Source organism: Cebus imitator, unplaced genomic scaffold (genome assembly GCF_001604975.1).
Source record: "Cebus imitator isolate Cc_AM_T3 unplaced genomic scaffold, Cebus_imitator-1.0 Scaffold780, whole genome shotgun sequence".
NCBI lineage: Eukaryota > Metazoa > Chordata > Mammalia > Primates > Cebidae > Cebus > Cebus imitator.
In genome coordinates, this window is record NW_016108095.1 from 233,678 (window position 1) to 254,383 (window position 20,706).

Genomic DNA, 20,706 nt, shown 5'->3' on the forward strand with positions numbered 1-20,706 from the left:
TTCCTGGGTGGGGGGTTCCTGAGTGGGGGGATCCTGCATGGGGAGGTCCTGAGTGGGGGTTCCTGGGTGGGGTGTGTTGAGTGAGGGGGTCCAGGGTGGGGGTTCCTGGGTGGGGGGGGTCCTCGGTGGTGGGGTCCTGGGTGGGTGGGATCTTTGGCAGGTCAGGTCCTGGGAGTGTGTGGTCAGCAGTGGGGATGGTCAGGGAGAGCTTGGGGGCCTATCAGAGCAATGCAGCTGTAAGAAATGGAGATTCTGGCTCCAAGCCCCCAGCTGAGCGCTCACCATCCCTTGCAGCACTGTGTGTGTAGATGAAAGGCGGGGCTCCCAGGGGCGGGTCATCAGGGAACCACCCTGAAGCTTAGGCCCCCAACCCTGGAGGTGAGATGGGAGCAGAAGAAAGAAATGGTCCAAGAGGCTGCCTGACTGGGAGACCCCTGACCCTCCTGCCTGAGTTCCAGGAGGAGCAGCCCACACCCCAGCTCAGTAAAGCAGTGAAAACAATGTTGGATTGAAAACACACAAAATCGCCCTCAGATGAGAAGACAAAGGACCAACAGAGCCTGGGCCATGGCGGTGTCTGTTCAACGTTTCTGAACTGAATTAACGATGGACAAGTGAGCTCAAAGGGAGTTTAATAACATCTGTTGAGAGTGAGGGCAGTGAAGACCCCAGCTCCCCCGGTTTATCCAGTCACTCAACACTCTGACATCCCCACCATCAGCTTCAGGTCATGTCCTGGGGCAGAGGCCACCACCGTCTTCCATCCCAGCCTCAGCTTTGGGACCCAGGCTGAAAGGAGCCCCACCTGTGTTTAAGGAGACAGACACAGGGCTCACTGGGGTTCTGAGCGATTTCTCACAGGCTCAGGAGTTCTCATCTGCTGCTGGGAAGCAAAGTCACCAAGGGACAAGGATGGGGTGTGGTGGGTCGGGAGAGAGCGGTATGGCTTCTCACAGCGACCCAGGCTGCCCAGGGTCCCTCCTGTAGCCAACTGGGACAAGATGCCGGAAAGATACTGCACAGCTGCAAAAGTAACCCAAATATAGACCTATGACCTCCCTAAGTCCACATCTACCCACTGGGAGATGCAGCCTAACACGCAGATGACAGCCAGAAGTCCTAATGCCCCAGCCTGAGACAGAAGAGAGGGTCACGGACTCACGAGAAGCAGCTCAGTTTCTTTAAATGTAGGCGCTGGCCAGAGCAGAGCCCTCTGCATAGGAGCAGTACAGGAGGCAGACCACCATGGACGCCAGGGCGCAGAGGTGCACACCTGCAGGGCTCAGCAGCACCCCGGCCTCCTCTGTCTCCTCCTCAGCGCCATCCTCAGGCTCTCCGGCATCGTCATAGTTCTCCTCCAGGCCCAGGTCCCCAGACGCTGCAGGTTCCTCGTCTTTCTGCCCCATGGGGAAGGCTCCGATGTCCTCATAGATACCCTCTGAGGACAGGTGCCCTGACATGCCACAACCTGCAAAGGCCACAGCAGAATGTTTTAGAAGAAATACTCCTGCAGTCTAAGTCCAGCATGCCTGGCCCCTGTGGTCTTCCATGCATGCCAGCACCCCGGCACCTCTGTCAGCAGCCCCCACAGAGAGCAAAGACCCCCACAGGGGCCACTTGCTACTCTGGGCACCCAGGGCTTGTGTCCTAGGGTGGGGCCAGTGGTCTCAGCCTCTGAACACACCCAGGAAGGACCTCCATTGCGCACAAGTCACAGAGGGTCAGCAGAACCCTGGAGCCCGTTCTCACTCCAGGCAGTCCTGGGAGTGTGGATTTTCTTGATCCAGCACATCTTGGGGGCAAAGCAAGACTCAGACATAGGGTCCCTGAGCCCCCAACACCTCATGGGTCCACAGAGAGTCACTGAGCAGTCACCATGGGGAAGGCCACTCAGCATGCAGGGCAGTGACCTGCAGTGACCGGGTCCCACAGAGCATGCCCCCCAGCCTCCCCACCTCAGGGCCCTGCTCGCCATGCCTGGGCATGCCCACCTACCCCTGCAGGCTGCTCTGCGGTGGCACCACTTCATCCCCAGGAACAGAGAGATGATGCCCAGGAGGGAGCCAAGTACCAGACAGGTGAACTCAGGCAGGGCCCAGGCCATGTGGGCAGGTGGAGGGACCAAGGAAGGGGCTGTGGGGCACAGTGAGAGGCGGGGCCTGCTGCGCACCTGGGCTGCCTGGGCCATTGTGACCCTGGCCTGGGAGGACCTTAGCCTCACAGGGATGGCGGCACCCCAAGAGAGGTGGGCCTCTGTGCTGCCTGAACAGGTGCTCCTTCCTTGGAGAGGCAGGTTGAGGTCATGGCACGAGAGGCCCAGGCGGGAGAATCCAGGTGTGTGGGCCCTGGTCGTGGGTGCAGGTGGAAGAACCCAGGCTGACAGGCTCAGACTGGGTGCAAGCAAGGAAGGCCCAGGTGAGAGAACACAGGGGGACAAATGCAGCTGTGTAGGCCCAGACCGTGGGTACAGCTGGGAGGGCACAGGTGGTGAGGCGGAGGTGGAAGGCACAGGTGTAGGGCTCAGGCGGGAAAATGCAGGTGGGAGAATCCAGGTATGTGGGCCCAGATAGGAGCAGCAGAGTGATGATCCGGGGAGGGGTTAGGCCTGTGGAATGTGCTTATTGTCCTGACTGCCCACTGCCCTCAACTCTGCCTTGGATGCAGACCTAATGTCCAAGGGGCCATAGCTTTCCAGGGCCAAGCCCCCTAGCTGCCAAGGCAAAGACCCCAGAGAAGTGGCTGTGAGGGGCCTGGGGCCTCTGTCCCCAACACCCCCAGGTCCCCATATATTCACTCAGGTGGGCACAGGGAAGGAGAGAACTTTCCATCATGGGTGCCCTGTCAGCATGGTCAGCCCTGAGCCCCAGGGCAGTCCCCAGCGGGGCTCAGACACACAGCAGGACTTGAGCTTGAGAAAACCACCTACCCAGGTGTGACGGCGGCACTGTGGTCCCCGAGTCACCTGCAGTAAACGGTGGCACGTGAGGGCCCGGATGGGGAGGCAGCTACAGCCCTGAGCTGCGCAGACCCCCGCAGACCCCCCAGCCCACTCAGCCTGAGCTGACAGGTCTGGTCCCAAGCAGCCTAGCCAGGAGCAGCCGTGAGGGACCATGCCTGGGGCAGCCTCAGGGCTGGGTGCTGGGGATCCGCTTGAGGGGAAAGGGGACAGACCACCACAGGACTGCCCAGCGCCCTCTGCCCAGCGGTCCCCACCCCCGCTCACCCAAGCAGCGCACGCCCGCATCCTCCTTGTGCGCGCAGTCTCCGCGTCCCCACCGCTCCGCAGAGCAGCCCCGCAGGGACCCCTCGCTGCCCCGGCACCCCACCTCGTCCAGCCACACCGGCCCGGAGCCAGGGCCAAAGGCGGCGGCCGCCAGGGCGGCGACGGCGGGACCACAGCCCAGCTGGCGGCACACCACCTCCGCGTCCGCCAGGTCCCAGGCGTCGTCGCACACGGTGCCCCAGGAGCCCGCGTGCCAGAGCTCCACGCGCCCGGAGCAGCGGGCCTGGCCCCCGCGCAAACGCACTGAGCCCTCCTCTGGAAAAGGGGCTGCCGTCACTCAGGGGGCTGGACGGGGTGGGAAGGAGGACAGGGACAAGGACAGACGGGTACCTGGGCAGCTGAGCGAGGAGGAGCAGCTGAGGGCCTCCCCAGCAGCCTGTGGCCCATCCTCTGACAACCCTGCAGGTTAAACAGCAGCTCTGAGAGCATCAGCGCCCGGAGAAGCTTCAGAACAAAGGCTGTGGATCCTTCATTCTGTGACCCGCCCCCACCCCAGGCCCAAGTTCTGATTCAATGGCATCCCCTGCCAGTGACTTGTCAGAAAGATAAACCTCTTAAAGGCACCCCCCCAGAGGCCTTTAATGCCCACCTGCACAGGTAATCCAGGCCTGCTCTCGAAGGTCACAGGAACGTGGGTGCCACGGGCGGGAAGGGCAGTGCCACAGAGTGGAGTTGGGTAGCCTGCGGCACTCGATATTGTCCACCCAGGCAGTGCCCATGCTGGCACCAGCGGAGGGGAAGGGCTTATTCTCCAGCCAGCCCCACTCCCCACACCCCAGCTGCTTGCAGATGATGGACAAGGAGAGGTCCTTCAGCGCGTTGCTGCACACGGCACCCCAGGTCCCATTGTAGAGTACGTCCAGCCACCCAGCACAGCAGCAGGTCCCACCTCGAAGCCTCAGAGCCACTGATTCTGCAAAGCAAGCACAGTCAGGCCAGGGAGTGCCCTGCCTGGCACTGTGGGCAGCCTCAGAAGGAGGGTGCTAAACTCAGGGGGTCCCAGCGCTGAGATCAGTTATGGAAACAGTATGGAGCCTCTTGAGAAAATTTCAACTAGAGCTACTGCACAATCCAGCAATCTCACTGCTGGGTAGAGACCCAGAGGAAATGAAATCAGCAGAGCAGAGACGTCTGCATGCCCAGGTTCACTGCAGCACAACTGACAACACCAAGATGTGGAATCAGCGTAGATGTCCAACAACAGATACATGGATAGTGAAAACATGGCGTATACACACTGGAGCTACTCAGCCTTAAAAAGCGATAAAATCCTGTCATTTGCAGCAATATGGATGGAACTGGAGGACACTGTGTTAAGGAAAATAAGCTGGGAACAGCAAGTTAAATGCCACATGTTCTCATTCATTAGTGGAAGCTTAAAAGAGGTTGATCTCCTAGAAATAAAAAGCAGAACAGAGGGTACTGGAGGTTGGGAAGGGCTGGGGGAGGGAGGAATAAGAGGAGATTTGTAAAGACACAAAATTACAGCTGGATAAGAAGAATAAATTCTAGCATTCTATAGCACTGCAGGATGACTGTCACTAACAGTACATTATAAGGTTTCAGATCTCTGGAGGAAGAACGTGGAATGTTCTCAACACCACGAAGTGACCCATGTCTGAGATGATGGCTTTACTAATTACCCGAACCTGACCATACACATTATATGGATTGAAACACCACTATGGATCCCGTACAGACATACAAAGATTGTCAATTTAAAAAATAAAAGAGAAATATGGTACATCTATGCTATGGAATGCTGTTCAGTCTCAACAACAAGGGGATTCTGTGATTCGTGACAGCATGGGTGAACCTGGAGGACATTATGTGAAGTGAAATAAACCAGGAATGAAAAGACAAATTCTGCATAATCCCACTTACAGATGAGAGCAGAAAAGAGGTCAAATGCATCAAAACAATAGAATGTGGTTATCAGTGGCAGGTGGGGGGTGATGGGGGGAGGTAGGCCAAAGGGTCCACAGTTACGCAGGATGAAGAAATCTGGAACCCCAAATGCAGCAGGAGGAATGCAGCTAGTATTGCACTGTACACTGGAAATTTGCTAGGAAAGTAGACTTTAGGTGATCTTACTACAAAGCCAAATGTAACTATGTGAGATGGTGGGATGTTCACTGGCTTGACCGTAGTAATTATTCAACTGTATGTGTGTGCCTCAGCCCCGTGTTCAGAGATAGCATTGGTCCTGCCTGACCAGTGCCCAAATATGTTCAGTGTTACCCTTGGAGCAATGTAAAGTCCAACAGACTGATACGGTGGCCTGACGGCAGGTTCAATGATCCTTTAAAGCTGTGCCGTGAAGCACTGTGATAACATTTTAAACACCTGTCCAGGGTAATTGGAGAACATTAGGTATAAATTGCAACTGAAAGGATCATATCTAATTAAATAAGCTTAGAACAAGTACCGGAAAGAAACACATCGTAATTGAATAAAAAGTGTCCACGAGCATCCCCTGCCTGCTCCCACACCCTCATAAGCTTAGAAAAAGTACCGGAAAGAAACACGTCGTAATAGAATAAAAAGTGTCTGAAAGTATCCCCTGCCTGCTCCCACACCCTCTCACTGAGTCTGTGCCCCAGCCCTTGAATCCCAGCTGGCTTGGGACTTGGGCCAGCAGAACAGGCTCTGAGACTCTGTGCCTGCTCCTAGGCTGACTCTGCTGTCACTTTTGGAACCAAGGCTGGATCATGACAGAAACAGAGCCTTCACCACTCCTGCCTACAGCCAGGGCCCAGAAGCAGGGCTCCATCTAACCATCAAGTGACTGCCCAAAGGCTCTGAGGAAGCCCAGCTGGGACAGAGAACCACCAGGCTGAGCACAGCCAAAGGCAGTGACCACAGAAATTGGAGCCATACACATCATGCTGTCTGTGGTGGGGCTGGTTACTCAGCATTAATTTCTACAGCAGATCACATACATTAGACACTGTCTGGATGTTGGGATTAGATTTTTTTTGTTGTTCAAATTTTTTGGACTCACATTTTAATGCCATGTAACATACTTTATATCTCACTCTTTCGAAGATATTATCAACATAGTATTTTTGTAAAGTCTATCAAGAGAACTCCTCTACCTACATCTAGAAGTTACTGTTCTAATTCTTCTTTAAAATGGCTCTGTATCTCATCTGAGACTAGAAAAATAATAAAATAAAATAAAATAAAATAAAATAAAATGGCTCCCGCCCCCAGATACAGTCTTATCTGCTTTCCCAAAACAATGCAAGTTTGCACCCTGGACATATGGATGGGACCTTGGGCAAAGCATCAGCACAGGCACAAAACGCAGGCCATGTGTGAGGCCCAGAGCTGAGCAGGCCTCCACTGCCTGCCTGTCCATGTGCCTACGAAGAGGAGAGCAGGAGCCACCAGCGCCCTGCCCCTCCCCGGGGATGCAGCCCTGTCAGGCAGGGACCTGAGGAGCCTGGAGGGGCCAGAAGTGACCAAGGCATAGCTGAGGTGAAAAAGAGGCAGCCCCAGGAATTGAACTGGCCGTGCCCAACACGCCGGCTCCAGCAGACGGTCTGACGGCAGATGCCTGCAGACGCTGTCTCAGGTGGGGTCCCCAGGGCGAAGGTTCACAGACAGATAAACAGATAAAGCAGCCACCAGAGGAAAATGCTGCAACCTAGACAGCAAGCGCCACCTGGGAGACACAGAGGAAAGGCTAAAACAGCCACTTTCCACAGGAACTAGCAGAATGTTCTAGAAAAGGACCTGTCATTCTCACTGAGATGCCAAAGACGGGCCTTTTATGAGAGCAGAGTGGGGCGTCATTAGAAGAAAACAAGCTTCTGTGAAAAAAGACACTAAGATGAGGCAAATGGGCGACGGAGGAGGCGAGGAGGCTCCTCTGACCTACGGACGAGGCGAAACACACAGAAGACTGGAGAGCAGAACCGACAGAAACCAGACCGTGACGTGGGTGCCACCTGCAGAAACGCCCCAAGAATGGGTGGGCAAAGAGTCATGCCAAAAATTAATTTTAGAAGCATAGGGAAGACTCAGCCTCACAAGACTCAAGCATTGCATACAAAGAACACGGTAATGGAAATAAACGTCATAATCCAAGAAATCGCTGAAGAAAATGTTCCTAAGGAAAAATATAAACCAAACCCAATGAGAAGAGCCCACATTTGGATGAGCTGCCAGAGCCTCAGCAGGCATCCAGCCTCTCCCTGGCGTCACCTGGAAACGCTGTGGAGAGACTGCAGATCGGGTGGGGAGCCCCTCACCCACTCACAGGCTTCTCCAGAGAACACACCCTTGCTCAGTCTGCAAAAAGGTCTCCAGTACGCCAAATATCACCAAGTACGGATCAAAATTAAGAATCTGAAGCCAAGCCGGGCGCGGTGGCTCAAGCCTGTAATCCCAGCACTTTGGGAGGCTGAGGCGGGTGGATCACGAGGTCAAGAGATCGAGACCATCCTGGTCAACATGGTGAAACCCCGTCTCTACTAAAAATACAAAAATTCAGCTGGGCATGGTGGCGCGTGCCTGTAATCCCAGCTACTCAGGAGGCTGAGGCAGGAGAATTGCTGGAACCCAGGAGGCGGAGGTTGCGGTGAGCCGAGATCGCGCCATTGCACTCCAGCCTGGGTAACAAGAGTGAAACTCCGTCTCAAAGAAAAAAAAAAAAAAAAAGAATCTGAAGCCAGTGGCAGTGCCTCCTTCCTGTGGTCGCAGCTGCTGGGGAGGCTGAGGCTGAAGGATCCCTGGAGTACAGTAGGTCAAGGCTGCAGTGAACTGTGGTGGTGCCACTGCACCCCAGCCTGGGAAACAGTGAGACCGTCTCAAAACAAATATATACACATGAACTCCGGATAGAGACCAAGCACACTTGCGCTGGCAACAGCAGAAAATGAGCCCAGCTGGGGCTCTTCCAGGGCCAACCTGCAGCAGGGCGCTGAGCAGCCCGCAGGCACAGGACCCAAAGCGCTGTCCTGTCCTTTGCCAGCAAGAGGAACCCCGCCCAATACATTCAAGGAAGAGAACAGCTCCTGGTATTTTAACGGAATTCCGGAGCGCAAGTGCACGTGGATAAAGCAGCACGATCTGACGCCCGGCAGCGCACCTGAGCAGAAGACGCCGGCGTCCTCCTTGTGCCTGCAGTCGTGCCGGCCCCAGCCCGCCGACGGGCACTGCCACAGCGCAGACTCGTGGCCCTGGCAGCGCAGCTCGTCCAGCCAGATGCGCCCGGCCCCGGCTCCGAAGTGCGCAGCCCCCGGGGCGCTCAGGGCGCGGCCGCAGCCCAGCTGCCTGCAGACCACGTGCGCGTCCCACAGGTCCCAGGCGTCGTCACACACGGTGCCCCACGCGCCCCCGCGCAGCACCTCCACGCGCCCCGCACAGCGCCCCGGCCCCGCGGCCAGCCGCACCCCGAGGCTCCCTGCGGAGAGACAGAGAGTCAGGGCGCCCCGCGCTGCGTGGCCACTGCCCACGCGGGACGCGGTTCCGCCCTCACCCGAGCACACCACGCCGGCGTCCCTCGAGGTCCCCGCGGGCTCCCGCAGCGTCGCGGACACGTTGCACCGGGTCAGGCGGGTCTCGGTGCCCAGACAGCGCGCGCGGCTCAGCGCCACCTGGATGGACCCGCGGCTGGGGGCGGGCGCGTCGTAGGCTCGCTGGGCCCCTCCGCACCCCAGCTGCCGGCACACCACGCCCGCGCCGCGCAGGTCCCAGGCGTCGTCCAGGACGCGGCCCCACACGCCGTCCAGGGAGACCTCCACGCGGCCGTCACAGCGGCTCTGTCCTTCCCGCAGCCGCAGCGCATGGGGGAAACCTGGGGATGGGGACGCACGGGGCCCCAGGGTGTCAGGGGGGAGGGACCCAGGACCACCCCCCCAGGCAGGCAGGTCCCTCTCAGCCCCTCTGTCCTTCCTTGCACCCTCTGTCCATGGCTCTCACTCACCCTCCTCCTCCTCCATCATCCTGGCTGCACCCACCTGAGCACACTGCGGAGGCCGAGTTTCCCGGGGCACAGGCCGGGGCCCCCAGGGTGCTTACTGGGCAATTCCACAAGTAGGGCTCTGTCCCCTCACAGTGAAACGCGTCAGGCCAGATGGCTGCGTCCCCGCCCCCAAAATGGCCTCCTCGAGGTGCGGCCACCGCGTTGCCACAGTTGAGCTGGTGGCAGAGGACGGTGGCGTCTGCTATGTCCCAGTGGGTGGCACAGAGGGGCGCCCAGGACCCCTGCACCTGGAGCTCCACGCGGCCCTCACAGCTGCTGGTGCCGTTGACCAGCCTGAACTCTGGGGGAGAGGAGGGGTCAGCGTGGCTGGGGACACAGACCCGGCACATGGCTGTCTGTGGTCATTTCCTTCCTTCACACCCAGTGGGATGGGCACAGAGCCCAGCCTCGCTCTCACCAGCTGCCCCGCCCTCCTCTGCGTCAGCATGCAGCCTACACAGCTCTGCAGAAGAATCTGATCTGAGCTGCTGCCTGGGCACTTCGCCCTACACCAGCCTCTTCCCTCTGTTGCTTTCAACCAACAGAAGCAAACATCAAAAGCACCCACACCTACTGGCCAGAGGCACCTTTAGGGCAGAAAGGGATCTGGCAGAGAATAAGGCAGGGCTGAGCCCTCAGAGCCCACACAGGACCTCACCTGAGCACCTGAGCCCCGCTTCGTGGCCAGGCCCACACTGACTCCCGTTCCCCCGTGCGCAGTGGAACAGCAGCGATTCATTGCCTGCACAGCGGAAGGCCTCTGTCCACACCAGCTCGGATCCTCGGCCGAAGCAGGCGCCCCCAGGTGTGGACACGGCCATCCCACACTGCAGCTCTCGGCACACCACATGGGCCATGGCCAGGTCCAGGTCCACGTCGCAGACGGTGCCCCAGGTCAGGCCCCGCCGCACCTCCAGGCGCCCAGCGCAGGGGTGCTCGCCGCCCACCAGCCGGGCTTCGGTGTGTCCTGGGGGCAGACATTCTCTCAGGCAGAAGACACGTGTCCTCGGGTGACAGCTTGGCCCCCAGCCTCAGTCTGTGGAAGGGTTCCACCAGGAACAACCGTCTGCATCTAGGCAGAGGGTCTGCCTAGCACAGGGAGGAACTTGTAGCCAGAGGCCCTTCCATCCTGCACCCAGAGCAGAGAGGCACCCTCAGCCGCATCACCAAGGTCAGGGTCAGGGTCACCTTCTGCAGATGCCCACGTGTTTCACAGCCTCTGTGTCCTGGCCATGACATCCATACCTTCTGCAATCCCAGAGGCCAGGTCAAGGCACCCCTTGGTTCACTGAGCACCACCCTCTCTGGGGCACTGCAGCAGGTGACTGTCCACCTCATTTCAGCTGCCCCTCATACTCACAAGGCCAGGAGCTGTGAGGCCAGGGAGGCTTACACACACCGGAGGCAGGGCTGGGAGGAAGTGACTTCTACCCACCCCAGATCCATGTTAGACATGCAGTGATCACAGCTGAAACAGCTCACACTTGCCCCAGCAGCCAGGACCCCCAGAAGGCCTGCGGGTTCTGAGCCAGGACTCCTCTGTGGGGCCACCAGAAACTCAGCTCCGCTCTCCTGAGAACCCGCCACGAGAGCTGAGGCCCTTTCCCTCCAGCGTGCAGATGCACCCCGTCAACACCCAATGTCTCAGGCAGAACGGGGGCCCATCTGTGGGAACACCCACCCCACCTCCCCCTGCTCTCTCCAAGTCCAGCCCCAGCCCGTCCAGGCCCAGCATCACCCAGGGGTCGCTGGAAGTGTCGGGCGGCGGCCTCACCTGAGCAGATCACCTGTGCGTCCAGCTGCGGGTCACAGCCGCCGCGGAGATTGTTGTCCAGTCTGCAGCTGCGGATGGTGGGCTCGGTACCCTTGCAGGCCAGGTACTTTCTGACCACGCCCACATCCCGGCGGGGGGCCTGGAGCACAGGGCCACACCCCAGCTCCCGGCAGAACACCATGGCCTCCTCCACATGCAGGCCACAGAGGCGGTCCACCCCATTCACGTTTCTGATCTCAGGGAGTCCTGCACAGGGACTCTGGCCCTGCACCAGCCGAAGCTCCCGAAAAGTGCCGTCTGCGGAGCACAGGCCGCCTGCTGTCAGGTGTGGACCCAGCTGGCCACGTGCTCGCTTGGAGCCTGGGGCCTGCCTGAGTGACTCCAGACATTTCCATTTGGCCATGGCAGTCCACCCCAGGCCTGAGACCAGGCAGCTCCTTTTTCAGGGAGGACGGTGCTGGGCTGAGTCAGGGCCGGCTTCAGGGGCAGGTGACCAGGCCGTCACACAGGGCGCGAGCTCAGAGAGGCCCCTGTGCCCAGCTTCATGCTCTGCTGTGGGTCTCCTGAAACTAGGGTCCCTGCAGGGTCCCTTCATACTAGGCCCCAAAATAGTAGGAGGTCCTGGCCAGGTGGCTCAGCTTCAGAGACAGGACGCTATGAGGGGGTTCTCATAGCCACATAAAGTGCCCAGGGACAGCTGAGGACCCTCTAGCCAGACCTGGACGGGAAAGTGTGTACCTTTCTGTCACTGTGTAAGAAATCACTACCAGCTGCCTGTGTGGGCCTCGGGCATCCGTAGACACCGCCCTCACCTCGGCCACTACCTCTCCAAGCCCAGGCTGCCCTCTGCTTCCTTACTCTCTGAATCTCCCTGGCAGTGGTTCTTCCAGAGCTGAATTTTACTGTCAGGATGGTTCCAGTGCCCAGCAAGGAGTCCCTGCCAGAGAGAGCTCCAGACCCCCCGCCCCCACCTCCCTCCAAGACCCTCCCTGTCCTCCTCCTCCTCCTCCCCCAGCCCCACCACTTCATTCCACCCTACTTACTGGAGCACAGAGCAACCGCCACCCATGCGTGGGGGCACGGGCTCTGGCTCCACGCGCCAAGGCTGCACTCCCAGAGAGAGGGCTCATTGCCCTGGCAGGACACGTTGTGGAGCCAGGGCGAGGCCATCTCTCCAGGCAGTGGGACGTACTTGGGGGCACCCACGGCAGGGCCGCAGCCCAGCTGCCTGCACACCACAGAGGCCTCAGCCAGCGTCCAATCCTGGTTGCACACGTGTCCCCACGTCCCGTGGTGTCGGACCAGCACCACTCCGTCGCATGTGCTGGGTCTGAACGCCAGCCTGAGAGCACCTGGTCCACCTTCAGACAGACAGGTCCAGTTAGAGGGGCCAGAACCAACCAGGGGCTCAGGAGGAGGGTGGCAGCACAGCAGCCCTGGGGGCAGCAGTGAATGGCCTGCAAGGCCTCAGCAGCAAGTCGGGTTCCTCTCACCCACCAAGCAGTCCCAGAGAGGCGATGGGTGCGGCTCACACAGAAACCCTCACCCCACGTGTCTTCCCTGGGGCTGCTCCCCTCCCCGGCCCTCTGGAGCCCCAACATCCTGGAGGACCCCACCCCCAGGCATGGAAGTCCCCTGTCCTCCTGGGTCCGCAGCTCCCACCCGCCCTCTGCCTCCCAAGCATCATTCCCCCACTTCCACTGGAGGCCCTGTGGTCCCCAGCCCACCCCTGTCACCCCTGCCCCACCCATGTGGCTGTCCACACCCCTTGTCCAGGGCTGCTCACCCCTCCCTCCTGTCCTCTGCAACCCGGAGCACCCAGGAAAACCTCCCATGCCTGCCTCCCACTACAACCAAACCCAGCCCCCCTACCGACCCATACCGGCTTCCAGCCAGGAGCTCACCCCCCACGGCCTCAGAGCATCTCAGCTGCCCCAGCACCGTCTCTCCCACTCTCCAGGGACATACCTCTAACTGCCCTCTCCAGGCCTCTGCACCCCTACATCAACATAGCCCCTTTCCTTCCCTCCTGCGTCACTCTCACCTGAGGGAAATGAAGCAACCACTAGGAGGAAGTCCATGGGGGTGGGGCTGTTTGGCCCCAGAGCAGCCTCCAGGCCCCTGGAGGACCCTCCACACCCAGGAGAGAGCCTCCCAAATGGCAGTCGGTGGCGAGGGGACCCCGCCTGGTCCAAGACGAAGACCTTTCCCTCCCACCTCCCGGGGAGGCTTAAATCCCCTGCCTCAGTCTTCATCTGTCCCTGCACACCCCATCCTCCTCACCTCCCTCCCCACCTGTGTCTTCTCAGGACATGGATGTGTACTGGTGTCTGCCATCTTTTTTTTTTTTTAAGACAGAGTCTTACTCTGTCACCCAGGCTGGAGTGCAATGGCACGATCTCAGCTCACTGCAACCTCCACCTCCAGGGTTCAAAGTGATTCTCCTGCCTCAGCCTCCCATGTAGCTGGGATTATAGGCACCCACCACCATGCCTGGCTAATTTTTGTGTTTTTAATAGAGACTGGGTTTCACCATCTTGGCCGGGCTGGTCTTGAACTCCTGACCTCAGGTGATGTGATCCACTCGCCTTGGCCTCCCAAAGTGCTGGGATTACAGGCATGAGCCATCCTGCCTGGCTGTGAATAGCTTTTCATTTTATATTTTCTAAAGCTATTTCTTGTTATAGAGAATTCTGGCCCTTGTGCTTGTGATCATTAACACAAAAGCAAATCCCTTCAACCCCAGGGCTCCCAGCTGTGACCACACTGCTGCCTGGGCCCACCCTGCCAGTGAAGTGTTCGTGGGCCTCAAGGGCACCCTCCCCTGCCTCCCACCCAGCCCTTCACTCACACGCCTACCCTGTCATGGCCCCGTGCCCATGTGTGCAGGTCCCCAGGGCTCCCTCTCACCTCCATCCTCTCCTGCTGTTCCTTCTGGCTAGACCCTGTCTCTACAGCTGCCTGCTCCTGACCCAGCAGCCCTTCCACATGGCCCCAGACCGCAGTGTCCCCAACTGGGTGCTGTATCTCCATGGGACCCCATGCCCAACCTCACTGCCAGATGCAGCCAGCCCTCTCACATCCTTCCCGGGATCCCAGCCCTGCTGCAGGGGACATGGATGGAGCAGCCCCCACAGGACCCATCAGGACTCTTGATCAGGGTCATTGGGACCAGACATTGGGCCTGTCCAGGGTGTGAACCAGCCCTGCACCCTGGGTTCCGAGCAGTGGGCTAGCAGCTGGGGCCCTGAGCTCACAAGGATCCAGCCATGTGGAGCCACCTCCTTCCTGGCCCAGCATGTCCCACCCACTCTGGGCTGAGTGAGACCCAGGCAGACGGCGGGTCATAAAACATTCACCAGTAGAGAACACACTCATGCCCCGGGGCCTGGGCCTCAACAGAGCCGCTGCCTCCCAAGAGTTCCATGGATGAAGTAAGGAGAAACTTACCAATCGGGACTGCCCAGAGATTGAGAATAAGGGGCCCAAGTCCCAGGATCCAGAGAGCTGCCCTCATGGTTCCACAGCCTTCTGAACTTCAGCAAGCTCTCGCTGCTTAGCTGGGGCAATGGTGGAGGTCACAGCCCAGAGTCACATATACAGAGGTGGGAGCAGCCAAGGACCTCCTGGGCCAATGGGGACAGTCAGTCTTTCCAGAGCGAATCAGCAGCTCTGCCTCTCAGCCTGAGCATCACCAGACATGGGGAGGGTGGAGGCTGTAGGTTTCCTCCCACACTGATAGCTGCTGATGAGACTAGACCCAGCCATCAGGCAGGTGGTCTGACCTGCTCACAGCACGGCATCGGTGAAGCCCTGCGTCTCTGCCCTCCACCTGGGCCCGTCGGCTTGAGCTGTGCCACCACCACAGAAAGCAGTGACACCAGACAGCCAGGTGTATAAAGTGTATTCTCTGATCCTATCACAATTAAACTCAATAACAAAACAATATCTGATGAATCCCCCAAGTATTTGAAAATTAAACCACTCACCTCCAAATAATCCATGGGTCAAAAGTGAAGTGTCAGGGAAAATCAGAAAACCTTTTGAACTAAGTAAAAATGAAAATACAGCATATCAAAATGTCTGGGATACAGATAAAGCAGGATTAGTAGAAAATTCATAGCATTAAATAATTATATTCAAGAAGAAGAAACTTCTCAAATCAATAACTTCCTCCTTTAAACAACTAGAAAAACGAGCAAGTACAAGACAGTAAATAATAAGCATACGAGCAGAGATTTGTAAAACTGAAAACAGGAGAATAGAGAAAATTGATGAAACTGATACAGTTCTTAAGGAAGATCAGTGAAGTGGACATATCTTTAGCCAGAATGTTGAACAGAAAAAAAAAAGGGAGGAGACACAAATTACCAACATCAGAAATTAAGAAGATGAAATCACTTCAGACTCTACAGACACTTAAAAATAATAAGGAAATACCAGGAACAACTCTATGCCCATAAATTTGACAGCTTAGAAGAAATACACCAATTCCTTAAAAGACACAAACTACCAAAAGTCACTAAAGAAAAAATATATTTCCTGAGTAGTCCTATATCTATTACAAACATGAATGCTTAGCTAAAAACCTTCCAAAAATCAGCCCACATTGTTTCACTGGTTAATTCTAATCACATATTTAAGAAAGAAATACCAATTTCACACAATGTCTTCCAGAAAATATGAAAAGATAGAATAATTCTTACCTATTTTATGAGCCATCCTTACTCTAATACTAAAACCAGACAAAAGTATTACAAGGAAAAAAGATATCACCCCTGATGAACAAAGATGTAAGAATCTTTGACAAAATATTAGCAAATCAACTCCAGTATTATCTTAAGAGATAACACAGGTATGATGGCAATGTTCTGTAACTGGATTGAGGTAATAGATGCACAACTCAATACATTTACTTTAAAAAGCATTGAATTGGACACTTAAATGGGTGAGTTTTATGGTATGTAACTTATACTGCAATAAGTCCTTTTTTGAATAAATAAGAGAAGGGAACGAACTCAGTCTGACAAAGAGCAACTACAAAAATCTACAGCCAACATCTCCCTGCTGGTGGAAGACGGAACGCTCCCACCTAAAATAAGGAACAAGGCAAGGACAGCTACTCTCATCACTTGTTGTCAAAGTCTTAACAGAAGTCCTAAACAGTACAAAACACGGAGAAAAAAATTAAAACTTACAGATTGGAAAGTAAGGAATAAAACATTTTATTCCCAGACCAAATAATTAAGTAGGAAATCTCAAGGAATCTACAGAAAAACTCCTGGAATTAATAACAGAGTTTAGCAAGCTCACAGAATGCAAGACCAAAACACAAGAAGCCATTTTACTTCTATATCCTAGCAACGAAATTGCTTCCAGTGCCATTTACAATAGCACTTAAAAATGAGCTATGAGGGATAAATCTGACAACAAATGTGCAAGACCTGAATATGGAAATCTATAAACCCCTGATAAAATAAATCAAAAATATCCAAATAAACACAGCAGTTTCATCGACTGGACAATATGGAAGACACAGACAGTTAAGATGCCTGTTCTCCCCAAACTGACCTGCAGATGTAATACAATCCCACCCAAAATTCAAGCAGGGTTTTTCATAGATACCAGTGAGCTGGTTCTAAAATTTCTATGGAATGGCAAAGGAACTAGGATATTCTAATAAATTTGAATAAGACAGCAAAGCTAAAGGGCTTGCACTGCCTGATTTCAAGATTTACCATAAAGCTACAGCACTGAGGCCCTGCTGTATTGGTAAATGAATGAACACATAAGTGAATGAGACATATTGAGTCCAGAAGTAGACCCATATAACTGTAGCATATTGATTTTTTTAAAGGTGCAAAGTTGGTTCAGTGGGAAAATGACAGTCTTTTCAACAAATGGTGCTAGAACTGTATGTCTGTATGCAAATAAATAAAACTTGATTCATAATTCACATTTTATACAAAAGCTAACACAAAAAAAGATTGAAATTTTAGGATAAAATACAAGAGAAATATCTGTAACCGTGGATTAGGCAAACACTTGTTAGGTATGACACCAAAGCATAATCCATAAGCAAAAAAACTGACAAATTGTGGTATGTAATTTATATTGCAATAAATCTACGATGTCTGATGAATCCCCCAAATATTTGAAACACTCACCTCTAAATAATCCATGAGTCAAAAGTGAAGTGTCAGGGAAAATCAGAAAACCTTTTGAACGAAGTAAAAATGAAAATACAGCATATCAAAATGTCTGGGATACAGATAAATAAATAAATGATACATTATGATAAATTAAAATAGATAAATGACACATTATGACCAAGTGGGACTTATCTCAAGAATAAAAAGCTGTGCAGCAGTTGAAAATGAATCAAAAAAATCAGCCAGGCACAGTGGCTCACACTTGTAATCCCAGCACTTTGGGAGGCCGGGGCGGGCAGATCACTTGAAGCCAGGAGTTCAGGACCAGCCTGGCCAACATGGCAAAAATCCATCTGTACTAAAAATACAAAATTAGCTGGGTGTGGTGGCACACACCTGTAATCCCCAGAGAATCACTTGAACCCGGGAGGCAGAGGTCGCAGTCAGCAGAGATTGAACCATTGCACTCCAGCCTGTGTGACCGCGTGAGACTCCATCTCAAAAAAGAAAAAGAAAGAGAAGGAAAGAAAATGAATCCAAATTCACTTTATCAAAATCTAAAACTTTCGTTGTACAAGGGACACCCTCAAGGCGAATAAAAAGGGAAAACAGAGAGAGAAAACATTTGAATATTACACATCTGACAAAAGACTGCGTAAAGAACCCTTAACACTAAATAAGAAAACAAACCCAAAAGGAAAATGGGCAAAAAATTTAGACACTTAACAGAAGAAGACATAAATAAACAGCAAATAAACACATGAAAAGATGTCCAACATTGTTACCCTTTGGGGAAATGCCAATTAAAACAATGACACATCTATTACAATGCAAAAAAAGAAAAAAAAAAAAAAAACACCTGACAATATCAAGTGGTAACAGGCACACAGAACAACTGGAACCCTCATACATTAAGGTGGGAATGAAAAACTTGACCAGCCACTGTGGAAAACAGCTTGGCAGTGTCTCGGAAAGTTAAAAGCACACCATATGACCCAGGAATCCCATGCTTCAAGAGAAGTGAAAACTTACGTTCACAGAGAAACTTGGATGCAAATGTTTGTAACAGCTATGTCCATAATCACCAAAACCTGAAAACACTCCAAATGTCCTTCCCTTCAGTAAGTAAACTGTGGACATGCATTGGATGGCGACCCTCAGATGTTTTTCTATCATACATAAAAGGACCAGTCTCAAAAGGCTGCGTCAGAACAATTCCTGGCAAAGGCAAATCGCAGGTGGAGAGCAGAGTGGAGGCTGCGGGTCTGCATCTTGGTTGTGGGGGTGGTCACACGACTCTGCCTTCGTCAAAAGTCCTGGAACTGGACACCAAAAAGACTGAATTTTACTGACTCTAAATTTTAAAACTATTTTTTGAATACCCAGAAAAGTTACCAACACAACTTTGTCAACACTGTTTTTATCGTCACTCAAGGTAGGCGGCATACTCGGCGCTGTTCTCGCTCTTTCCTGCTCACGGGCAGTGTTTCTGTAGCTGGGAGCAGCTGGGCCCTTCTCTCCCTCTGCTCAGATGTCATGGGCACACACACCCTGCCTCTGGCATCTGTAGCACCTATAACCAGACTTTTACTATCAGCATCTTTTCATTTTGGCTTTAGTTGTGAATTTTTTTCATCACTGAACATTTTTTAAGTTTTTCTCCAGTCAAAAGTGTTGACATTTTTGCAGTTTTCATAATTTTGAAATTAAGAAAATTACCATTCCTCCACATAAGTTTTATATTTTCTACTCACTTTTTTAGTGTTTTCTTTTCGTATTTAGACATTTGATTCACTAGGCACTTTTTTTGCAGTAAGGTTTGGTCAGAGTTGATTTTTCCAAATGTAAACCCACTAACAACAGTGTTTATCAACCTCCATGCCTCTCTGTCTTGGGCTCACGTTGTCATAGAAGAAATAACTGTGCACACTTCTAGTCCCTCCTGTGCCAGGCACATGGGGCAGGCCACCAAGAAATTTGCTGGTTCACTCAGCCCAGCATGGCAGCAGCAACTCCAGCATTTAATGCAGAACTCACTGGCAAATAACTGCATCCAGGCAGGAAAGGTGCCTTTGCCAAATCTGCGTCCAACTAGTTCTGATGTCTTATACACTCTCACATTTACTCACACACACATGCACGGCAGGTGTGCACTTATACACACACACACGTGGGGCATGCATGTATCTCACACACACACACACAAGGCCGGCGTGCATGTATCACACACACACACACACACAAGCTGGTGTGCATGTATCTCAGACACACACACACACGAGCTGGTGTGCATGTATCTCAGACACACACACACACGAGCTGGTGTGCATGTATCTCAGACACACACACACACGAGCTGGTGTGCATGTATCACACACCCTCACACACACACGAGGCCGGCGTGCATGTATCTCACACACACACACACACACACACACACACAAGGCCGGGTGCATGTATCTCACACACACACACACACACACAAGGCTGGGTGCATGTATCTCACACACACACACACACAAGCTAGTGTGCATGTATCTCTCACACACACACACACACACGAGCTGGTGTGCATGTATCACACACACACACACACAAGGCCAGCGTGCATGTATCACACACCCTCACATACACACGAGGCCGGCATGCATGTATCACACACACACACACACAAGGCTGGCGTGCATGTATCTCACACACACACACACACACGAGGCCGGCGTGCATGTATCTCACACACACACACAGACGAGGCCGGTGTGCGTGTATCTCACACACACACAAAGGCCGGCGTGCATGTATCTCACACACACACACACGAGGCCAGCGTGCATGTATCTCTCATGCACACACACACACACGAGGCCGGCGTGCATGTATCTCTCTCTCACACACACACACACACACACAAACACACAAGGCCGGCATGCATGTATCTCACACACACGAGGCTGGCGTGCGTGTATCTCATACACACACACACACACACAAAGGCTGGCGTGCATGTATCTCTCTCACACACACACACACTCACACACACACACAAGGCTGGCGTGCACGTATCTCACACACACACACACACACAAGGCTGGCATGCATGTATCTCACACACACACATTAGGCCGGCGTGCGTGCGTGTATCTCACACACACACACACACACAAGCCCGGCGTGCGTGTATCTCACACACACACACACACACATGAGGCCTGCGTGTATCTCACACACACATGAGGCCGGTATCACACACACTCTCACACACGAGCTGGTGTGCATGTATCACACACACACACACAAGGCTAGCGTGCATGTATCACACACCCTCACATACACACGAGGCCGGCATGCATGTATCACACACACACACACACACACACACACAAGGCCGGCGTGCATGTATCTCACACACACACACACGAGGCCGGTGTGCACGTATCTCACACACACACACACGAGGCCGGTGTGCATGTATCTCACACACACACACACACACACACACACAAGGCCAGCGTGCATGTATCTC

At 54.0% G+C, this 20,706-nt stretch overlaps 1 protein-coding gene across 1 annotated transcript; it reads right to left on the reverse strand.

Annotated features, from left to right (window-relative positions):
- Nucleotides 1-2,943: 2,943 nt before the first annotated feature.
- Nucleotides 2,944-14,548, reverse strand: LOC108297226 (scavenger receptor cysteine-rich domain-containing protein SCART1-like). The gene is made up of 10 exons (XM_037735345.1): nucleotides 14,482-14,548; nucleotides 12,075-12,392; nucleotides 11,032-11,328; nucleotides 9,911-10,224; nucleotides 9,253-9,556; nucleotides 8,772-9,089; nucleotides 8,382-8,696; nucleotides 3,873-4,196; nucleotides 3,614-3,673; nucleotides 2,944-3,538 (listed from the first exon to the last, which is right to left on the reverse strand). The coding sequence occupies exons 1-10, from the start codon at nucleotides 14,546-14,548 to the stop codon at nucleotides 3,126-3,128; spliced, it is 2,730 nt and encodes a 909-aa protein (XP_037591273.1). The 3' UTR covers nucleotides 2,944-3,125.
- Between the last annotated feature and the right edge of the window lie 6,158 nt (nucleotides 14,549-20,706).